Genomic DNA, 24183 nt, shown 5'->3' with positions numbered 1-24183 from the left:
GTCAATATTGTTATGGCATGGGATAATAATAATAATAATAATAATAAATAATCCATAGTCGTCCATAGTCATCCTGCCCTCTGCAGCGTGATATATCATTTATTAGGAATTTCACACTTTATTTTCCAGGTATATTAATAAATGACGTGATGCACGTGGTTTACAATAAATAAATATTTCACATGGCGAGAAAAGATTAGAAAAAAAAAATAAAAATCTGCTGAATAATCATTTATTCCATGATCCGTTCCAGAAGGAGCAACTATACCATAAAAAGAAAAAAAAAATCTAAAAAAAGTAAAAATGAAAACTGGGTGACCATAGGGCGGCCATAACACCGTCCGCACAGGAAGTCGCCAGAATTAATGCTTCATATTTAGGAAAGTCATCTCTGGAGGAAATGTAACCCGTAATTACCACTCCCATAGTTTGTCATTTAAGGATTTTTTTCCTTAATTGAATGTATTTGAGATTAAACTATTAAATTATTTTTGCAATTGGGTTTCATTAAAAACGTAGCACGGTTTGTCTTTTCCAGGGTCTCGTCTTCCGTCACTTGCGATCTCAGGTCAGAGGAGTTCAGAAAAAGACACGAGTGAGAACGAGCTCACCGATGGAGGCTCAGTTGACTCTTTCTGCAGCTGACAATGGATGGGTGCAATGCAGAGGCTATAAAGGAAGAAAAATAAAAATAAAAATAAAAAAATCTATTTTTTTTTTAAGAATTTAGATTCCTAAAAACTTTCAATTAAAAAAAAATAAAATAAAAAAAAAAGGTCCAGAATGATGGGCAATCCCTTTAACAGTTAAAAAAAAAAAAAAAAAAAAAAAAAAAAAGGAGTGAAGGCCTGTCAATAAGCAATACTGTTAATTATTCTGCGATTTTGGCAGAAAAAAAAAAAAAAACTTGATAATTTATCAGTAATGGTTCTTCCAGTTCATAGTTTAGTCGGCGACTAATTGGTAGCTTAGTAACTGTACATCTGTTCTTGTGAGTCCACTTCTCCCGTCTGTCCGGCCCGGGTGGGAGACATGTGAGGCTCCTGATCCGTCACAGCCTCTGAGGGCGGGTCTTCCTCTGCAGGAGGCGGAGTCTCCCCCACCGGCACCGCCCTCCACGTCAGCGGTCCCTCGGTGGCGATCTGTCCTCCCAGCGGGGCGATGGAATTGACGAACGTCGTGAGGTTGATGAAGTGGGCGACGGGGTGAGGGCCGGCTGCCTCCTGGGCCGCCGTTATCGCCAGCTCGGCCGGCCTGTTGTGAAGTACGGCGCTGCCGCTCACCGCGTCGAAGGTCACGGTCAGGATGGAGCTGTCCAGCTGGAGCTGGCGGTCAGGAGCCGTCAGGTGACCCACTGCCACTGGCTGCAGGCTGGCGAACTGCGCCCCCGCTGTGGTGGTGATGGGGGTCACCGTTATGTTGGTTAATCCCACGGAGCACGACGGGGCCGGGACATTTCCATCGCTGATAGTCACCACGACCTAAAAAAAAAAAACCACATTAATAAAAATGTTTTTTCATTTTTTTTGTAACAATAATAATGATTATTAATAAGCATTCATAATATATAATGAATATTAATGATTTTTTATTAGAATTGATTAATAGAATATTAAAAACAATAAAAAAATACTGAATAATAATGATTAATAAATAATGAATAACGAATATTAATGATTAATTTTTAGAATTGATTAATAGAATATTAAGTATTAAAAAATACTGAATAATAATGCTTAATAATAGTAAATAATGAATAAATAATAATGAATATTAATGATTAATTTTTAGAATTGATTAATGGATTAATCATAATTATTAATACTGAATGATTAATGATTAATAATAATAATAAATAATGAATGCATAATGATTAATTTTTAAATTGAGTAATAGAATATTAATATTATAAATATTGAATAATGATTAATAATAATGAATGAATAATAATGAATATTAATGTTTAATTATAAATACTGAATAATAATGATTAATAATAAATGAATAAATTAATACTGGATAATAAATAATGATTAAAAAGTCAACAAGCCAACTTGCTGAAGAAAAAAAAAAAAATGTCCTCCTCCAAAATGGCAGCCGCGCAACAGCAGCTATCAGATCTCTATACTAACCCACAGCTGCTACTGCGCAGGCGCCATTTTCAAAAAGACTTTTCTTTTTCCTTGCTCATAAATCTGCAAAAGGGATTAAGTGCAAAGTAACCATGCGATTACGCTGCAGTGCGGGGCCACGGCCGGCACCCGACTGCAGAAGCCTGGGGTTTTATTATTCCGTACAGTATGTGACGGTATTATGTAAACTAGGGGGCGGGTCAGTGAGGGATCAGTGACCTATCAGCAGGCTGCATTATGACTATATAATCAGAGCACCACATACATGAACCCCGCCCTGGAGCACGAGCATATCATTAATTAAAAACTAAAAATAAGGATTAAAAAAAGAAAGAAGCACAAGACGGATTTCATTAACTAAGGAATCATTGTAATCAGCATAACGGCGCCAACCTGACACTGTCTGTAGTTACTGGGCACAATCCTGCTGACAGCGGCACTTTAGCTTACAGGCTCTCGCTATATATTATATATATACCGTATATATATATATATATATATATATATATATATATATATATATATATATATATATATATATATATATATATATATATATATATATATATATATATATATACACTCACACACACGCACACCCTCCATCCTGGTATATATGTCCCTCGTCCTGGCCCCATCATGGAATATATATCTATATATCGTCCATTCTGCTATATGCCCCTCATCCTGGTATACGTCCTTCGTTCTGCCGCTAATAATAATAATAATAATAATTTTATTTATATAGCGCCAACATATTCCGCAGCGCTTTACAACTTATAGAGGGGACTTGTACAGACAATAGACATTACAGCATAACAGAAATCACAGTTCAAAACAGATACCAGGAGGAATGAGGGCCCTGCTCGCAAGCTTACAATCTATGAGGAAAAGGGGAGACACAAGAGGTGGATGGTAACAATTGCTTTAGTTATTTGGACCAGCCATAGTGTAAGGCTCGGGTGTTCATGTAAAGCTGCATGAACCAGTTAACTGCCTAAGTATGTAGCAGTACAGACACAGAGGGCTATTAACTGCATAAAGTGTATGAGAACATGATGGAGGAACCTGATTATGTTGTTGTTTTTTATTAATAGGCCACACAGGGATAATTAGGTTAATGCGTTGAGGCGGTAGGCCAATCTGAACAAATGAGTTTTTAGTGCACGCTTAAAACTGTGGGGATTGGGGATTAATTGTATTAACCTAGGTAGTGCATTCCAAAGAATCGGCGCCGCACGTGTAAAGTCTTGGAGACGGGAGTGGGAGGTTCTGATTATTGAGGATGCTAACCTGAGGTCATTAGCAGAGCGGAGGGCACGGGTAGGTTGGTAGACTGAGACCAGAGAGGAGATGTAGGGTGGTGCTGAGCCATGGAGTGCTTTGTGGATGAGGGTAGTAGTTTTGTACTGGATTCTGGATTGGATGGGTAGCCAGTGTAATGACTGGCACAAGGTAGAGGCATCGGTGTAACGGTTGGCGAGGAATATGATCCTGGCAGCAGCATTCAGGACAGATTGGAGCGGGGAGAGTCTGGTAAAAGGTAGGCCAATTAGTAGAGAGTTACAATAGTCCAGACGAGAATGAATAAGTGAGACAGTAAGAGTTTTTGCAGAGTCAAAAGTAAGAAAAGGGCGAATTCTGGAAATGTTTTTGAGATGCAGATAAGAAGAGCGAGCCAGTGATCGGATGTGGGGGTGAATGAAAGCTCGGAATCAAGGATGACTCCAAGGCAGCGGGCATGTTGCTTTGGAGTAATGGTGGAACCGCACACAGAGATGGCAATGTCAGGCAAAGGTAGGTTTGTAGAGGGAGAGAACACGAGGAGTTCAGTTTTTGACAGGTTCAGTTTCAGATAGAGGGAGGACATGATGTTAGAGACAGCGGTAAGACAATCACTGGTGTTTTCTAAAAAGGTCGGCGTGATAACAGGAGAAGAGGTGTATAATTGGGTGTCGTCAGCATAGAGATGGTACTGGAAACCAAATCTACTGATTGTTCTTTAATGTATGGAAGAAATAAAGTATACCCACCAGGCGCATACATAGAAGTCATGGGGCTCCATAGAAGAAGTATAATGCACCCCCATAGTTATCCGTGTCATATAATGCATCCCATAATCATCAATGTACTAGTATGGTCACTGATTTATTTATTTTAAATAAAATAGTCACCTTCCCTTTGCTCCTATGTCACCGCCATGCACCCCATCACGTGCACGCCAGCTGCTGACCTCTGATTGGCCGGTAGCGTGAACTGTCGTGCATGGGCCTGTGCACTTCAATACACTTCAGCTGGATGTACGTCCGAGGGAGCACATCCAGTTGAAGTTTTTGCTAGCATCAGTGCGCCTATGACCCAAGGGTTGTTACGCCCCTGGTGAGGAAGCAGGAAACAGAGGCTTTCTCTATGAGTGGTCGGGGAAGCAGGACTCCCAGGCTTTCTCTATAAGTGGTCGGGGAAGCAGGACTCGGGCTCTCTCTATGAGTGGTGGGGGGAAGCAGGACTCCCGGCTTTCTCTATGAGTGGTCGGGGGAAGCAGGACTCAGGCTCCCTGTATGAGTGGTCGGGGAAGCAGGACTCACATGCATTCTCTATGAGTGGTCGGGGAAGCAGGACTCGCATGCATTCTCTATGAGTGGTCGGGGAAGCAGGACTCCCAGGCTCTCTCTATGAGTGGTCGGGGGAAGCAGGACTCCCAGGCTCTCTCTATGAGTGGTCGGGGAAGCAGGACTCGGGCTCTCTCTATGAGTGGTGGGGGGAAGCAGGACTCCCGGCTTTCTCTATGAGTGGTCGGGGGAAGCAGGACTCAGGCTCCCTGTATGAGTGGTCGGGGAAGCAGGACTCACATGCATTCTCTATGAGTGGTCGGGGAAGCAGGACTCGCATGCATTCTCTATGAGTGGTCGGGGAAGCAGGACTCCCAGGCTCTCTCTATGAGTGGTCGGGGAAGCAGGACTCCCAGGCTCTCTCTATGAGAGGTCGGGGAAGCAGGACTCAGGCTCTCTCTATGAGTGGTCGGGGAAGCAGGACTCCCAGGCTCTCTCTATGAGAGGTCGGGGAAGCAGGACTCCCAGGCTCTCTCTATGAGTGGTCAGGGAAGCAGGACTCCCAGGCTTTCTCTATGAGTGGTCGGGGAAGCAGGACTCCCAGGCTCTCTCTATGAGTGGTCGGGGAAGCAGGACTCCCGGCTTTCTCTATGAGTGGTCGGGGAAGCAGGACTCCCGGCTTTCTCTATGAGTGGTCGGGGAAGCAGGACTCCCGGCTTTCTCTATGAGTGGTCGGGGAAGCAGGACTCCCGGCTTTCTCTATGAGTGGTCGGGGAAGCAGGACTCCCAGGCTCTCTCTATGAAAGGTCGGGGAAGCAGGACTCCCAGGCTCTCTCTATGAGTGGTCGAGGAAGCAGGACTCAGGCTCTCTCTATGAGTGGTCGAGGAAGCAGGACTCCCAGGCTCTCTCTATGAGAGGTCGGGGAAGCAGGACTCCCGGCTTTCTCTATGAGTGGTCGGGGAAGCAGGACTCACAGGCTCTCTCTATGAGTGGTCGGGGAAGCAGGACTCAGGCTCTCTCTATGAAAGGTCGGGGAAGCAGGACTCCCATGCTCTCTCTATGAGTGGTCGGGGAAGCAGGACTCCCAGGCTCTCTCTATGAGTGGTCAGGGAAGCAGGACTCCCGGCTTTCTCTATGAGTGGTCGGGGGAAGCAGGACTCCCGGCTTTCTCTATGAGTGGTCGGGGAAGCAGGACTCCCAGGCTTTCTCTATAAGTGGCCGGGGAAGCAGGACTCCCAGGCTCTCTCTATGAGTGGTCGGGGGAAGCAGGACTCCCATGCTCTCTCTATGAAAGGTCGGGGAAGCAGGACTCCCATGCTCTCTCTATGAGTGGTCGGGGAAGCAGGACTCCCAGGCTCTCTCTATGAGTGGTCAGGGAAGCAGGACTCCCGGCTTTCTCTATGAGTGGTCGGGGGAAGCAGGACTCCCGGCTTTCTCTATGAGTGGTCGGGGAAGCAGGACTCCCGGCTTTCTCTATGCGTGGTCGGGGGAAGCAGGACTCAGGCTCTCTCTATGAGTGGTCGAGGAAGCAGGACTCAGGCTCTCTCTAGGAGTGGTCGAGGAAGCAGGACTCCCAGGCTCTCTCTATGAGAGGTCGGGGAAGCAGGACTCCCAGGCTTTCTCTATGAGTGGTCATTGAAGCAGGACTCCCATGCTTTCTCTATGAGTGGTCGGGGAAGCAGGACTCAGGCTCTCTCTATGAGTGGTCGGGGAAGCAGGACTCAGGCTCTCTCTATGAGTGGTCGGGGAAGCAGGACTCCCAGGCTCTCTCTATGAGAGGTCGGGGAAGCAGGACTCCCGGCTTTCTCTATGAGTGGTCGGGGAAGCAGGACTCCCAGGCTCTCTCTATGAGAGGTCGGGGAAGCAGGACTCCCGGCTTTCTCTATGAGTGGTCGAGGAAGCAGGACTCCCGGCTTTCTCTATGAGTGGTCGGGGAAGCAGGACTCACAGGCTCTCTCTATGAGTGGTCGGGGAAGCAGGACTCAGGCTCTCTCTATGAGTGGTCGGGGAAGCAGGACTCCCAGGCTTTCTCTATAAGTGGTCGGGGAAGCAGGACTCCCAGGCTCTCTCTATGAGTGGTCGGGGGAAGCAGGACTCCCAGGCTCTCTCTATGAAAGGTCGGGGAAGCAGGACTCCCATGCTCTCTCTATGAGTGGTCGGGGAAGCAGGACTCCCAGGCTCTCTCTATGAGAGGTCGGGGAAGCAGGACTCCCGGCTTTCTCTATGAGTGGTCGGGGAAGCAGGGCTCCCGGCTTTCTCTATGAGTGGTTGGGGGAAGCAGGACTCCCAGGCTCTCTCTATAAGTGGTCGGGGAAGCAGGACTCCCGGCTTTCTCTATGAGTGGTCGGGGAAGCAGGACTCCCGGCTTTCTCTATGAGTGGTTGGGGGAAGCAGGACTCCCAGGCTCTCTCTATAAGTGGTCGGGGGAAGCAGGACTCCCGGCTTTCTCTATGAGTGGTCGGGGAAGCAGGACTCCCGGCTTTCTCTATGCGTGGTCGGGGGAAGCAGGACTCACAGGCTCTCTCTATGAGTGGTTGGGGAAGCAGGATTCAGGCTCTCTCCGAGTATTCAAAATTAAAAAAGAAGCCCATTTTAAAGGGACAGATCTTCAAACATATATATCGTATATGAAGGCTTATTCCAGTGGCCTTCAGCTAAACAGACGCTGGAATGACACTTAAAATGATGGGAATGAAGTGTAAAAGCATGGAGGACAGCATTACACATTTATCAGAGAGAATGACAATTGAATGCTTGGTAGTTACATTTCTTGAGAATAATCCAAGTGTTTTTTGGTAATTACTTCCTCCAAACGACTTGTTCCACCGCCCATCAAGGCAAACGCGGGATACATTGTTCCGATGCAGTCCAATTCTCTTCCATACAGACATTTCATGTTGGGGGCATCGGAGAACACCACTTCTCTCTTTTCATAGTCCAGGCAAACCCCTATTCGGACAGGCAGCGGGAGAACACGCTCTCCATAACCGGTGGAAACAGACGCTTTGGAGGATAAAGAACTTTCTCATGTCTGTTGTAGCCAAGGTGAAAGGCTGCGATGAGTCAAAGGCAGCATCTTCACTGCCGTGACCACTGTCCTGATCATATCTGGGACTACTAATGTCACGAGGGTTATGGGGCCATTCTTGCAGCTTGATATCTGATGTAACTCCAGTTTTCACCATGTATGAGTAAGGATCGCCCAAGAAGGCCCAAAAATGCTTGCCCTTAGTGATGCCAGCATCGCCAATAATGTAATCAAGGCACATGTAACATCCAACTTGTACGCGTTCACCTCCGAGGAGTAGGGGATGACCGGCGACACTTACCACGGTGTTCCTTCTGTCGTTACGCATCAGATGCCCCATGTTGAATCCACATTTATCATCAAAAAGAAAGCTGAACACTGGGGCAGGTGGCATCTGGAGGATGACTTCTCTGCTGTGGGTGTTGCACATGGAGCCCCTAAGGCCCTGCACTCAGAAGCAGTAGGAGCTGTTTAGGTCTAGATCAGAGACAACTTTACTTGTACTTGATGTTCAATTTCACTCCATGAGGGATCTTGATTTTTATCAAGTTTCCGGTACTCCAGAATATAGCGGTCAGTGAAATCTGAATCGTTAGTCCGATTCCAGCAGATCTTCGCGTTGTCGTATACTCTGCTCTCATCCATGATGATTTGAGGTACCTCTAGAGCTTTGGAGAAAGACAAGTCATTCAAATAAGCCTTCTTCCTTAGAAATATCATCCAAATAGTCTTTAAAGGTGGAATCTGTAGCTGGGTGGAAAGTTTTCAAAGATTCTAAAGCTTTCTGAATTCTGGTTTGTAGTTGTTTTGCAGTTTGAACAAAGCAGGAGTGATCAGGTTCCTTCAAGACTTCTTGTTCATATCCCACCAGACCATTATTCTCCAGGAGGCCCTGATATTCCTCCAGCTGAATGTAGTTTCTCTAATCTAGAAGACAGGGAGTTCTTTATAGACTGCAGCACAAATGCTTTCCTATCTTCCAAAATATGAAATAGTTTATCACAGTTGTAGGTAGCCTCTACAACAGCTCGATCTCCATTGTTCTCAGTTCTTCTGATTAAAATCTCCAGTTCTGTTATCTGGGTCTTCACTTGACTCTCTTTGCTGATAAGAACCAATACCCTTTGTAAGCTTCTCCTTCAGCGTTTTGTAGGCACTACTCATGGTGGTCACTCTGTGGTTTGCATGTGAACCTGAGAGTTTACACAAATGACAAACCGGTCTTCTGCAGATTTCACAATACATGTTCACCTTCTCAGACTCGTGTTCAGGACACATGACCACTCTAGGGCTGAAGCTTGTTGTAGGGGCACCATATTCATGCTGGGCTTTGATGGTTCCCCAGGGATGGTTGATCTTGAAGAACTCATTGCAGAATTGTTCAGCTGCATAGAAATACATGCAGCCACATACTCAGGTCCCGAGCGCTGGCGGCAGCGCCGCGAGAGACTTGCATCACACTTCCAAGTGTGACCCCGACCAAAGAAAGCGATTATATTTTATTATAATAATTAAATTACAGAAAATAGGAAATAGTATGATATTGCGTACACTTTTGCATAACATAAATCACAAAGGTAAAGTACTTGCATTGCACACTACACAGGATAAAACATCACCAAGAGTAGCACATCATCTGTCCGGGAACAGCAGCTGTGAGAAGCAGAACAGCGAAGACAGAAAAAGTCCTGGGATCCACACTGTGGCGTCACGGACGTCCCTTTTTAGTTCACAGGCTAACAGGGCTTCTGTCCAAGATGAAGTCTTCCCCAACTTATATCTTGTTTAGAAACAAATGCTTGTGCAACAAAGTATCACACAAGCCCTAAGGCCATGTGCACACGTTCAGGATTTTTCGCAGTTTTTTCGCGTTTTTCGCTATAAAAACGCGAAAAAAACGCTAACCTATGCCTCCTATTATTTACAGTGTATTCCGTATTTTTTGTGCAAATGTTGCTATTTTTTCCGTGAAAAAATCGCATCGCGGAAAAAAAAGCAACATGCTCATTAAAAATGCGGAATTGCGGGGATTCCGCACACCTAGGAGTGCATTGATCTGCTTACTTCCCGCACGGGGCTATGCCCACTATGCGGGAAGTAAGCAGATTATGTGCGGTTGGTACCCAGGGTGGAGGAGAGGAGACTCTCCTCCACGGACTGGGCACCATATAAGTGGTAAAAAAAAAAGAATTAAAATAAAAAATAGTGATATACTCACCTTCGATGTCCCCAGAGTGTTCCCGCCTCTCACCGCTGCATGCTGCCGCTTCTGTTCCTATAGATGGTGTGGTTCAGGACCTGCGGTGACGTCACTGTCTTGTGATTGGTTGCGTGACCGCTCATGTGACCGCTCGCGACCAATCACAAGCCGTGACGTCACCGAAGGCCCTGAACCACACTGGCATCTATAGAAATGGAGGCTGCAGAGGGTGAGTATAACCATTTTTTTATTTTTTTTATTATTTTTAAACATTCTATCTTTTACTATAGATGCTGCAAAAGCAAAAGCAAAAGTAACAAGTTGGTCACACTTTCTTGCAGAAAATTTCCGGTTTTCTTCAGGAAATTTCTGCAAGAAATCCGGACGTGTGCACATACCCTCACAAGATCTATTTGTCCGATACAGTATTCCTCTGGCGGAGTGGCCAACTCTTCAGACGTCAATCAACATCAGACAAATACATCACTGGATAAAATATGCCAAAAGCTCTCCTGGTACCAAATGTTTTACCATACTATAAACACAACATTTCTCACTAAACATGGATAACGAAACTATGCAGTAATTGGATGATACTATAAACATACGCTTTCCACTAAAGATTGATAAAGGAGCTATGCGGTACAGGTGTTGTATTTTCTGTAATTTTCCCAAGGCTAATATAAGCTGAACTGTTACTCTCTAATATCTTAAAGGTTCCTTAAACACAGGCTACCAATATGGATTCCTGATGGCCATTATAACATCTTGGCTTATGGGGCCCGATGAGCAGAGGGAGCCCACATCGGGCCCCGTCTCTTCTGCTCACTGGACCCAGTGGCAGGATTCTGCCAGTGAGGTAACTGAACTTGCATCCAAGACCGAGACACAGGTTCAGTTAAACTGTATTGCCGTGCGGGCCCGCACGGCAATAGTTAAAAGCCACCAGCCAATACGTCAAGGCTCATGTCACCGGAGAATGTCGTCATTGTCATTCGCCAGCGAGTCCACACTTGAAATGCCTGGAGGAAACATTGCCGCAAGACCGCGGCCAGGTAAGGAGAAAGTTTTTTGTTTTTTTTTTATTGAAAGCGGCAAGCCGCAATATGTTTAGACGGCACATGGACTATGTGTCTGCATCCTGCTACATGTCATCATGGAATAAAAAACAGAGCAAAGGGGCACTCCTAGGATTATACCTGTATACCTGATGGTCAAGAGGAACGTACAATAAATCGGGAGATCCACTGACCTGTCCGGGTTGTGCACCCCTTCTCAACCACGGGAGAAGCTGGTAATGTTCTCCCACCTCCTGATGAAGGCGGCATTCAGCCGCTGAAACGCATTGTGTGTTCAGCATTTTAATTAAGGTTTGTACATTTTATAACCCTCTGTCCTTATCCATATGCCCAGTGCTCCGCCTGACCGCACATTCTTTCCTCCATGTCATCATTGGGCAGGATCGAGACACACGGGGCAGGATCATGGCGCAGGATGGAGACAGATGGGGTAGGATCATGGCGCAGGATGGGAAAACATATGGCTGTAGCCAGGAATGAGACACACAGGGGCCAGGATGGGGAATATTATTACCATAAGGGCTAATTAAGGGATATTATTTCTGCAGTGATGCATATATTTTATTTATTTTTTGAAGATACCCTTTTAAATGGGGGGGGGGGGGGGGGGGAGGTCCTGATACTGTGCAGAGCGACACTGTCGCCTTTTTTTTTTTTATCTGGTGTAGTGTAGAAGTTGACAAAAGATTAAGTAATGTGTTCTGCAAGCGGAGCTCTAGATAACTGTTTTTTCCTGCAGAAACGAGCCCTGGCTGGAAGAAGTGATGGCGGTCTGTGCTGGATGAAGATGAAAAGCGAAGATGAAGGACTTCACCTAGAGACGTCACTGGTGAGTCAATGTGTTAACTGTACACTGACATTATATACTGTATACTATATACAGAGCTCCTGTGTACAAAGTCACCAGTGACCACTGTATTACCTGTACACTAACACTATATACAGAGCTCCTGTGTATATCACTGGTAATCCATGTATTACCAGTACACTGACACTATATACAGAGCTCCTCTATATAATGTCGCTAGTGATCACTGTATTACCTTAACACGGACACTGTATACTAAGTACCCATCTCCTGTGTATAATGGCACTTATGGTGATATTAGTATTGTGTTTTTTTGTTTTTTTTTATTAATGATCAGTATTGTAGTATTCGGTCACTATGTGGTGGTAACATATGGTCTTGACATGGTGCGGTGGTATGTGTCCCTTGTACGTGCTATTATTCGGTCACTGTGGTGGTAATATGTGGTCTGGTCATGGTGTGGCGGTATTTGTTCCTTGTATATGGTATTATAGGTCACTATGTGGTGGTAATATGGTGTCTCGTCATTGTGCGGTGGTATTTGTCCCTTGTATGTGATATTACTGATTATTTTAAAAATTTAAAAATAATTAAAAATATACCTAAATTGTATTGGATATTTTAACAAATGTTTAACAGGTTAGAGTAGAGTAGGGTCCGGCCAAAAGAGTCCACCTTGTCGTGGTGGCAGATTAAAAATTATTTTGGCCAAAACAAGAGCTGCTGGCTATGTATGCGATCTGGTGATGGGAACTGATAATGTGATTGATGAGGATGTGGTGCAGATGCGGAGTTTTTCTATGAGTGGGCGGTGGTACTGTGGAAGGTTCGAAGGGTGGAGGCAGGGCTGGGTTGGAGCCTGGGCGGAGTCTCAAGGGAGCCCCAAAAATTTTGCGAGCATTGGGTCCTGAAATTCCTAGTGGCAGCCCTGAGACACTGAGGTGACAGCAGTAGGGCGCAGGGTGGTCACTGACCTGTTGCAGGGTCTCTACAGCCGAGCCGTCCTCCTCTCCGGTGCCGCTGTATTCCACCTCCTTGTTACTATACTGTGCAAACTCAGGGTCCCCGTGCCCAGGGTCGTCCTCCCCGGCGCCATCCTTATCCTGCTCCATGTGAACGCTCACCAGCCGCAGCGGTTTACTTCTCTGCATTTCTTCATCGTCTTCATCTAGTTCCGGCTGCGAGAAGACAGAACCATCCACATTACAGGGAAACCCCCACACAGAACCTTCCTACACCAAGAAGGTGGGTCGGATCCCCTGCAGATACGGTAACATCCTGCAGCCACCACCAGAGGGAGCTCACTGCATTCTAAAGTATTCCACGGTCCAATGGACGGGTGTATGCAGCAGGCGCCCTCTAGTGGTGGCCGCAGGCAGCCAGAAATCAAACGCTCCATTCTACGCAGAGGTTTTGGAACTCTGTATAAGTAATCATCAGCACAGAATATTGGGCTTATTTGTAGGTAAAGTGAACATCCACCATACACATTTAAAAAGGGGAAAGTTCTGCTAAAAGATCGGTTGCTGAAATCCAGAAATCTGTGATTGCACCAAAGCGTCCCGAGCTCTGATGTTGTCCCTTTAAAAATGGAGCCTGTCAGCAGGTAGGCTTACCTCAAATCTACTGATAGCACTGTGTAGATGACACAGAGCATCCGAAATATATCTGTGTGCAAGGTGGGCAGGGCAAAACATGGACTCGTAGGTCCTGTACAGGGGGATATCCCTTTATGGACAGAGTCGGGGGCTGTGACCACTAAGCGGGGCTGCGGTTGTCCAGTGCCAAGGACATTGCAACTCGATTAAAACTGAAAAAAAATCTTTAAGTGCAAAGAGGATTCAATAAAAGTTGGACACCACTGTCATACAATAATTAAAGGGGTAATTCAAGGACTTGGGATAAGTTATCATTAACGGTGTGATGCTGAGGGTGAGACGTCAGTCATCCCCTCTGATCAGATACATTTACATCTGGCAGTAATTGCCGGGGATGAAAGTATGGAGCCATGTTCTTCAGTCTCCGTGCGCTGTAGTGGTCAGAGCCATGGTCGGAGTGGCCAGAGCCATGGTCGGAGTGGCCAGAGCCATGGTCGGAGTGGCCAGAGCCATGTTCTTCAGTCTCTGTGCGCTGTAGTAGCCAGAGCCATGGTCGGAGTGGCCAGAGCCATGGTCGGAGTGGCCAGAGCCATGGTCGGAGTGGCCAGAGCCATGGTCGGAGTGGTCAGAGCCATGGTCGGAGTGGTCAGAGCCATGGTCGGAGTGGCCAGAGCCATGGTCGGAGTGGCCAGAGCCATGGTCGGAGTGGTCAGAGCCATGGTCGGAGTGGTCAGAGCCATGGTCGGAGTGGCCAGAGCCATGGTCGGAGTGGCCAGAGCCATGGTCGGAGTGGCCAGAGCCATGTTCTTCAGTCTCTGTGCGCTGTAGTAGCCAGAGCCATGGTCGGAGTGGCCAGAGCCATGGTCGGAGTGGCCAGAGCCATGGTCGGAGTGGCCAGAGCCATGGTCGGAGTGGTCAGAGCCATGGTCGGAGTGGTCAGAGCCATGGTCGGAGTGGCCAGAGCCATGGTCGGAGTGGCCAGAGCCATGGTCGGAGTGGCCAGAGCCATGGTCGGAGTGGTCAGAGCCATGGTCGGAGTGGTCAGAGCCATGGTCGGAGTGGCCAGAGCCATGGTCGGAGTGGCCAGAGCCATGGTCGGAGTGGCCAGAGCCATGGTCGGAGTGGCCAGAGCCATGGTCGGAGTGGCCAGAGCCATGGTCGGAGTGGCCAGAGCCATGGACGGAGTGGCCAGAGCCATGGTCGGAGTGGCCAGAGCCATGGTCGGAGTGGTCAGAGCCATGGTCGGAGTGGTCAGAGCCATGTTCTTCAGTCTCCGTGCGCTGTAGTGGTCGTTCTCCAGCACTGTAGACCTGCAGTACCCAGGAGCGGCCATGACTTGGTGTATGGCGCTGTGCACCGTTTACAAGCAGCTGGCGCAGGAGCGGCAAACACTCGATTCGGGCCAATTTGACATTGATGACTGTCAAAGTCCTGGACTGCCCTTTCTTCCACCCCCCTTAGTCGGTTTGGTGGGGGATGGGGTGCAAACCTGCTGACAGGCTCCATTTAAAAAGGGTTAGGTTATCATAAGACACCTGCAAAATTCTAGGGTCAGGGTAAAGGGACGGCACAAATAAACCCAAAATCTTTTTTAATGCATTTTTAAAGGGATATTCCCATTTCCAAGATCCTATCCCAATATGTAGTAGGTGTATTAAGAACAATATTAGCAAATACCTCCAATTAGAAATGTAGTATAGTTCTTCTGATTAGTTATGTCGCTTATCCCATGAGCAGGGCATTGCAGTAACTTAGGTATCCATGGTTACAAGTGCTGTTAGTGATCGTGGGATAAGCAACATAGCTAATCAGAAGAACTATACTACATTTTGTATACACTATATATTGCAATAGGAGCTTGCAGATGGGAATACCCCTTTAAAAGGTGCATGCCACCCGATGAGGTCATAGACATTAAAGGGGTGAGCAAACGGCGACAGACATTAAAGGACTCGGGTCCCCTGGGTGCAGCCATGAAAAACACCAAAAGGGGCCACAGTGCACCAGCGAGTCGCCGACGTGACAGTCCAACGATGAAGAAGACAACAAAGTCTGGAATCCCCCTTTAATACCCCACCAAAAAGTGTCACCAGCACCTGATCAGGAGCTTGTGTATAGGAGACCACCAGCAGAGCGGAGATGGCAGGTCTGTGCCCCAGGCGGGCGCAGCGCCTTGTACTGCTTTACCTGAACGACCGAGGTTTCGTCGATGGCCGTGTGCTCTTGTAGATCGCTCAAATCTTCTATCCGCAAAGAAAGGACCTGATGTGGATTAGGTTCATCTTATTAAATCTTTCCATGGATAGTTTTATTATAAAGGCGCAGGGTAAAAGGTGCAATAGAGGGCAGGCTGGGGGGGGTCTGTAACCTGGGCAAAGCTCAGCCGCACTGCATGGCACGGATTGTGGGGGAGGGGGGTGGCAATCAATTTCTGATAAAACTATGTGCATGACCAAAAACTTTGCAAAACTTTAGAAAGCAAATCTCTATATAGATCTGAGCGAAAAATCAAGATCTTCAATTTCATTCTTTAGTGCACTTGGAGCTAAACATCTCCTACAAAGCCATCAAAAGCAAAATGATTAAATTCTGCCTGCCACCACTAGGGGGAGCCGACTGCTAGACAAACAACTCATTTAATAACATAGTATGCGATCGGCTCCTGAGCTCCCTCTAGTGGTGGCTGCAGGTAGGCAGAATTTAATCATTTCCATCTAGAATACAATTTCTGAAAACCTATGGACTTAGCCAAAAATGGGAATTTGAAGCGGTTTGCTTGTTGCAAATCCAGCAAAAACTATTGGCGGATGGCATTTTACTATGTGTAGTGCACATGTGTGACCACCGCTCTATGGGTCTATGAGAGCGGAAGACGCACATGTGACAGCACCCATAGACTGAATGGAGCAGTGGTCATGCACAGGTTATGGAGGCACGGGACGCACGTTCACGGGATCGGATGGCCATCTAGAGGTCATACATTGATCGCCCAACCCGTGTATACGTGCTAAATACTGATGGGGGTGGGGAAGGGGTCCTACCTCGGGGTGCTTGCGTCTCAGGTGGCGGCTCATGGAGGCGCGGGTGGAGACCTTGGTCCCGCACAGATGACAGCTCTGGGCCTCCACCTTGTCATGTGTGAGCTGGACGTGCTTCTGGAGCATGTACTCCGTGACGTACTTCCTATCACACACGGCGCAGGACCACTGCCGCCCCACTACATCAGGAGAAAGAGAGAGACAGCAGATCCGGGCACATTACAGAGAGCGCGGCTACGCACAGGGGGTGTGATAACATGGAGGCTCCGGCATCCCGCAGTGATGGCGGAGCGGGAACGGCCACGGACTGCTGAAGAAGAGCAGCCATACCCCTGACACACGTGTGGACACGTCAGCAATATATACTTACCAGTATGAACCAGTTTATGGGTCTCCATCGTGTTCTTCTCACTGAAGGTTTTCCCACACAACTCGCACATAAAGTCCTTGATACCTGAGGAAAAAAAAAAAAATAGGGGAAGATATCACATAAAAGGCTTAAAATACAGATCGATCCATAAAGGAGCTTGCGATGCACTGCGAGTCCTGACCTCCATCATAGCTGCGATGCTGTATGAGTCCTGACATCAACCATAGCTGCAATGTTGTACGAGTCCTGACATCAATCACAGCTGTGATGCAGTGCAAGTCCTAACATCCATCATAGCTGCGATGCAGTGCGAATCCTGACATCTATCATAGCTGTGATGCAGTGCAAGTCCTGACATCTATCATAGCTGCGATGCAGTGCGAATCCTGACATCTATCATAGCTGTGATGCAGTGCCAGTCCTGACATCATCTATCATAGCTATGATGCAGTGCGAGTCCTGACATCCATCATAGCTGCGATGCAGTGCAAGTCCTGACATCTATCATAGCTGTAATGCAGTGCAAGTCCTGACATCCATTATAGTTGCGATGCAGTGCCAGCCCTGACATCATCTATCATAGCGGTGATGCAGTGCGAGTCCTGACATCTATCATAGCTGCGATGCTGTGCGAGTCCTGATATCTATCATAGCTGTGATGCAGTGCCAGTCCTGACATCTATCACAGCAGTAATGCAGTGCAAGTCCTGACATCCATCATAGCTGCGATGCTGTGCGAGTCCTGACATCTATCATAGCTGTGATGCAGTGCAAGTCCTGTCATCTATCACAGCAGTAATGCAGTGCAAGTCCTGACATCCATCATAGTTGCGATGCTGTGCGAGTCCTGACATCTATCATAGCTGCGATGCTGTGCGAGTCCTGACATCTATCATAGCTGTGATACACTGCCAGTCCTGACATCTATCATAGCTGTGATGCAGTGCCAGTCCTGACATCATCTATCATAGCTGTGATGCAGTGCCAGTCCTGACATCTATCATAGCTGTGATGCAGTGCCAGTCCTGACACCTTTCTACAATAGCTGTAACTTCTTCAGTAATTAGGGGCACACTGTTCTCTGGCATTGGATCAGATGGGCTACTTTTCACACCAATCAGTGAGCTTTGGTTGCTCATCACCCTGCTGATAGTCCACCATTTGTCCTTCCTTGAATCCCTTTTGATGGTGATTGACCACTGCATACTGGGTGGGAATACTCCACAAGCCCTGCCACACATTGCGAACCACCACCACCACAAGACCAGCCACACAATGAGTTTCCTCCCCTACGAAATCCACTGCACACCAGGAACCCCTACCGCCTCACCGCATACCGGGATCTTTACTCACGACCTGCAACAACCCGCTGACAGGCGCCATCTTCCCAAGGTGGTACTAACATCACGGCTGATGGGTGCACGCTCCTCACCTGTGTGCCGCTTGTAATGCTTCAGCATGTTCACCTTCTGGGCAAACTTCCGGTGGCACTCGACACACTCGTACTCTTTGATCCCCTTGTGCAGCTTCATGTGGTGCCGCAGCGCGTGCTTCGTCTTCATCCCTGAGGAAAGAACGGAAATGACGATAAACCATAGAGCTGCCAGGAATGACACCGAGGGTCCTATATATGTCCGAGCAGGGGCGTAACGACCGCGGTCGCAGCGGTCGCCATTGCGACCGGGCCCCGCAGGTCAGGGGCCCCGGGCCGGCAGGTCAGGGCAGGGCCGGGCTGGACATCGGGCACTTCTGGCAAATGCCAGAAGAGCCGATGCCAGTAGTGGGCCGCTGCACTGTTCCTCGCCGCCGCCGCCGCATTTAACTATACCGGCGTCTATGACACCGGTATAGTTCAATGCAATGATGGAGGAGAGCGTCACCTGACGCTTCCTCTCCCATCATTCCCCGCTCTGCCTCTGACAGTACACTGCGGGTGCGCGATGACGTCATATCATCGCGCACCTGCAGTGTCCTGGGCAGACTGCAGCCACCAGGAGCAGCGCGGGCAAAAGGAAAGGTGAGGAGAGTTTTTTTTTTTCTTTTTCACCGGACTGTGGGGCCATTATCGGGGGGGGGGGGGGGGGGGGGGAGATGAGATGCGGGCTGTGCTCTATATACCCCTGTGCTGGCTGTGCTCTATATACCCCTGTGCTGGCTGTGCTCTATATACCCCTGTGCTGGCTGTGCTGCATATACCCCTGTGCGGGCTCTGCTGTATATATCCCTGTGCGGGCTGTGCTGTATATATCCCTGTGCGGGCTGTGCTGTATATATCCCTGTGCGGGCTGTGCTGTATATATCCCTGTGCTGGCTGTGCTCTATATACCCCTGTGCTGGCTGTGCTGCATATACCCCTGTGCGGGCTCTGCTGTATATATCCCTGTGCGGGCTGTGCTGTATATATCCCTGTGCGGGCTGTGCTGTATATATCCCTGTGCTGGCTGTGCTCTATATACCCCTGTGCTGGCTGTGCTCTATATACCCCTGTGCTGGCTGTGCTGTATATATCCCTGTGCTGGCTGTGCTGTATATACCCCTGTGCGGGCTGTGCTGTGTATATCCCTGTGCGGGCTGTGCTGTGTATACCCCTGTGCGGGCTGTGCTCTATATACCCCTGTGCGGGCTGTGCTGGATATACCACTGTGCGGGCTGTGCTGTATATACCCCTGTGCGGGCTCTGCTGTATATACCCCTGTGCGGGCTGTGCTGTATATACCCCTGTGCGGGCTGTGCTGTATATACCCCTGTGCGGGCTGTGCTGCATATACCCCTGTGCGGGCTCTGCTGTATATATCCCTGTGCGGGCTGTGCTGTATATATCCCTGTGCGGGCTGTGCTGTATATATCCCTGTGCGGGCTGTGCTGTATATATCCCTGTGCTGGCTGTGCTCTATATACCCCTGTGCTGGCTGTGCTGCATATACCCCTGTGCGGGCTCTGCTGTATATATCCCTGTGCGGGCTGTGCTGTATATATCCCTGTGCGGGCTGTGCTGTATATATCCCTGTGCTGGCTGTGCTCTATATACCCCTGTGCTGGCTGTGCTCTATATACCCCTGTGCTGGCTGTGCTGCATATACCCCTGTGCGGGCTCTGCTGTATATACCCCTGTGTGGGCTCTGCTGTATATACCCCTGTGCGGGCTGTGCTCTATATACCCCTGTGCGGGCTGTGCTCTATATACCCCTGTGCGGGCTGTGCTCTATATACCCCTGTGCGGGCTGTGCTGTATATACCCCTGTGCGGGCTGTGCTGTATATACCCCTGTGCGGGCTGTGCTGTATATACCCCTGTGCGGGCTCTGCTCTATATACCCCTGTGCGGGCTGTGCTGGATATACCACTGTGCGGGCTGTGCTGTATATACCACTGTGCGGGCTCTGCTGTATATACCCCTGTGCGGGCTGTGCTGTATATACCCCTGTGCGGGCTGTGCTGTATATACCCCTGTGCGGGCTGTGCTGTATATACCCCTGTGCGGGCTGTGCTGTGTATATCCCTGTGCGGGCTGTGCTGTATATACCCCTGTGTGGGCTGTGCTCTATATACCCCTGTGCGGGCTGTGCTGGATATACCACTGTGCGGGCTGTGCTGTATATACCCCTGTGCGGGCTCTGCTGTATATACCCCTGTGCGGGCTGTGCTGGATATACCCCTGTGCGGGCTGTGCTGGATATACCCCTGTGCGGGCTGTGCTGGATATACCCCTGTGCGGGCTGTGCTGGATATACCCCTGTGCGGGCTGTGCTGGATATACCCCTGTGCGGGCTGTGCTGTATATACCCCTGTGCGGGCTGTGCTGTATATACCCCTGTGCGGGCTGTGCTGTATATACCCCTGTGCGGGCTGTGCTGTATATACCCCTGTGCGGGCTGTGCTGTATATACCCCTGTGCGGGCTGTGCTGTATTTACCCCTGTGCGGGCTGTGCTGTATATACCACTGTGCGGGCTGTGCTGTATATACCACTGTGCGGGCTGTGCTGTACATACCACTGTGCGGGCTGTGCTGTATATACCACTGTGCGGGCTGTGCTGTATATACCACTGTGCGGGCTGTGCTGGATATACCACTGTGCGGGCTGTGCTGGATATACCACTGTGCGGGCTGTGCTGGATATACCACTGTGCGGGCTGTGCTGGATATACCACTGTGCGGGCTGTGCTGGATATACCACTGTGAGGGCTGTGCTGTATATACCCCTGTGCGGGCTGTGCTGTATATACCCCTGTGCGGGCTGTGCTGTATATACCCCTGTGCGGGCTGTGCTGTATATACCCCTGTGCGGGCTGTGCTGTATATACCCCTGTGCGGGCTGTGCTGTATTTACCCCTGTGCGGGCTGTGCTGTATATACCACTGTGCGGGCTGTGCTGTATATACCACTGTGCGGGCTGTGCTGTACATACCACTGTGCGGGCTGTGCTGTATATACCACTGTGCGGGCTGTGCTGTATATACCACTGTGCGGGCTGTGCTGGATATACCACTGTGCGGGCTGTGCTGGATATACCACTGTGCGGGCTGTGCTGGATATACCACTGTGCGGGCTGTGCTGGATATACCACTGTGCGGGCTGTGCTGGATATACCACTGTGCGGGCTGTGCTGGATATACCACTGTGCGGGCTGTGCTGGATATACCACTGTGCGGGCTGTGCTGGATATACCACTGTGCGGGCTGTGCTGGCACCCAACACCATGTTGCAGTGCAGGAGATTCCTGCAACAGTCCGAGGCGTATCTAGGGGAAGGGGGTGGGGGGGCGTCACGGAGGTGGGGGGGGGGGCCCCATTTGGAAGTTCGCACCGGGGCCCATAACTTTGTAGTTACGCCACTGTGTCCGAGGTTGGGCTTAAAACAACGGGCTGCAGAAAGACAGAGCACAGCTGCTTGGGAATATTTAGGTGCACGTTAATCTATACCATGTCCCTATGACAGCGCCTGACATGAAGTGTTGTCATGTGGACACGATGGAGCTCCATCCGTTACCTTTCCCACACTCTGCACACAAATATTCCCGGATGTTGTCGTGGACCCTCATGTGTTCTTTTAACATGTCCTTCCTGGCAAATGATTTCCCGCATTGTTCACAGCCGTGACTCTTCACCCCTGAAAGAAAGGTTTAGTCACAGACTCGTCGACGACATCCGGGGACGACACCAGAGGTGGCGGAGACATTACCTGAGTGGATGAGTTTGTGTCTCTCCAGGTTTCCGATACTATTGAAAATCCGACCACAAACCTCACACGGGTGAATGTACCTGTGGAGACACAAGAGCGGCGTCATAAGGAGCGCAAAGAGCGGTGTCACAAGGAGCGCAAAGAGGGGCGACGCAACGAGCAGAGACACAACAGCAGCTTCACAACGAGCGGAAACACAAGAGCAGCGTCACGACGAGTGGAGACTAGAGCGGAGACACAATAAGTGGAGACACAACAAGGGGAGACAACGAGTGGAGACACAAGAGCGGCGTCACAATGAGCAGCGACGCAACAAGCAGCGTCCCAAGAGCGGCGTCAAAACGAGCAGCGACGCAACAAGCAGAATCACAACGAGCAGCGACGCAGCACTTGTAGACACGAGCGGCGTCACAACAAGAGGAGACACAAGACCGGCATCACAACAAGCAGAGACAACGCGCAGAGATGCAACAAGCGGAGACGCAAGAGCGGCGTCGCAACGAGCAAAGACGCAACGAGCAGAGTCACAACGAGCGGCGTCACAACGGGTGGAGACAAGAGCGGAGACGCAATGAGCAGAGTCACAAAGAGCAGAGTCACAACGAGCAGAGTCACAAGAGCAGCAACGCAACTAGCGGAGACAAGAGCCGGCGTCACAACGAGTGGAGACAAGAGCAGCGACGAAACGAGCGGAGACGCAACGCGCAAAGACAACGAACAGAGATGCAACGAACGGAGACGCAACGAGCGGAGACGCAAGAGCGGCGTCACGAGTGGAGACAAGAGCGCCAATGCAACGAGCAGAGATGCAATGAGTGGAGACGCAACACGCGAAGACACAATGAACGGAGACGCAACGCACAGAGACGCAACGCACGAAGACACAACAAACGGAGACGCAACGAACGGAGTCACAAGAGCGGCGTCACAAGAGCGGCATCACAAAGAGCAGAGACGCAACGAGCAGAGACACAACGAGCAGTGACACAACAAGCAGAGACGCGAGTGGAGACAAGAGTGGCGACGCAACGAATGGAGTGACAACGAGCAGAGTCACAACGAGCAGAGTCACAACGAGCAGAGTCACAACGAGCAGAGACAAGAGCGGCGACGCAATGAGCAGAGACACAACGAGCAGAGACATGGAGGGGAGACTATGAGTGGCTGCACAGGGCCTGGACCTCAGCCCATCCAACAACTGGACCGGAGAATGTGAGCCAGATGTGACATGACCTCATACAGTCGTACATGACATCACGGGGCTTTAGGATACGGACATCTTTCCCATAAATATTCTCTCTCCGTTCATCTAGTGGCGGTGTATGAAGACCATGGAGGCAGTGAGCGGCCGCCCGTCTCCTCATTCTTCTACATGAACCTGCAGAGCTCAGTGAATAAAGGATCACTGACCCGTCCTTAGTCTACATCTGTCCTGACAGACGGGGGAGGAGCAGCTGTCGGATCGGACACCACTTATCTCTACAGGAGATTGGGCATGACGACATCAATATGCCTGATCCCCACAATATCAAAGCAAATAGATAGTGACAGCGATAAAAGCTGCGGGCGGATGCAGCAATTTACAAGCACTCACTTCTGCACCTCAGGATCCGGTAGATTCTCGCGGTGGATCACCATGTGGGCGTGGTAAGTCGCTTTCAGTGCAAACCTCCTGTGACAGATGCTGCAGTCATAGCCGTTCTCTGCATGGACGTCCATAATGTGCTTCAGGTATTCCTTCCCCCGGGCGAACGAGATCTGGAGACGCAGAAATGGGAAGACTGAACGGAGATCATAAGTGTACACAGCCCCCCCGCCCAACAATGCGAGAGCCCCCAATGTAATCCCACAGGGGCAAAGATACCTGGATCATAAGTCTGACATTACGTATTCTGTACTGATCCTACTGAGAGCGAGCACAGCTCTGGAGTATAATACAGCACGTAACCCAGGATCAGTAATGTAATGTATGTACACAGTGACTGCACCAGCAGAATAGTGAGTGCAGCTCTGGGGTATAATACAGGATGTAACTCAGGATCAGTAATGTAATGTATGTATACAGTGACTGCACCAGCAGAATAGTGAGTGCAGCTCTGGAGTATAATACAGGATGTAACTCAGGATCAGTAATGTAATGTCTGTACACAGTGACTGCACCAGCAGAATAGTGAGTGCAGCTCTGGAGTATAATACAGGAT

The 24183-nt window shown here is 49.2% G+C and overlaps 1 protein-coding gene and 1 pseudogene across 6 annotated transcripts in view; both read right to left on the bottom strand.

Moving 5' to 3' along the window:
- Positions 1–826: 826 nt before the first annotated feature.
- PRDM15 (PR/SET domain 15) overlaps positions 827–24183 on the bottom strand; it is a 46776-nt gene continuing 23419 nt past the window's right edge. For 3 of the 6 annotated variants that reach the window (XM_077293830.1, XM_077293828.1, XM_077293832.1), the window contains exons 17-25: positions 23577–23740; positions 21983–22062; positions 21791–21910; positions 18236–18367; positions 16806–16887; positions 16437–16617; positions 15583–15657; positions 12772–12975; positions 827–1481 (exon numbers count right to left, since the gene is read on the bottom strand). In XM_077293830.1, the coding sequence (XP_077149945.1) occupies positions 969–1481; positions 12772–12975; positions 15583–15657; positions 16437–16617; positions 16806–16887; positions 18236–18367; positions 21791–21910; positions 21983–22062; positions 23577–23740 (1551 nt within the window). In that variant the 3' untranslated portion in view covers positions 827–968. Of the gene's footprint in view, positions 1482–12771; positions 12976–15582; positions 15658–16436; positions 16618–16803; positions 16888–18235; positions 18368–21790; positions 21911–21982; positions 22063–23576; positions 23741–24183 lie in introns of all 6 variants that reach the window. The other 3 variants (XM_077293831.1, XM_077293833.1, XM_077293834.1) reach the window with 2 other exon arrangements.
- LOC143816912 (E3 ubiquitin-protein ligase TRIM36 pseudogene) lies at positions 7444–9111 on the bottom strand (annotated as a pseudogene).

Source organism: Ranitomeya variabilis, chromosome 3 (assembly GCF_051348905.1).
Source record: "Ranitomeya variabilis isolate aRanVar5 chromosome 3, aRanVar5.hap1, whole genome shotgun sequence".
In the NCBI taxonomy this organism is placed as follows: Eukaryota; Metazoa; Chordata; class Amphibia; order Anura; family Dendrobatidae; genus Ranitomeya; species Ranitomeya variabilis.
This window is presented reverse-complemented; position numbering and strand designations above follow the sequence as displayed.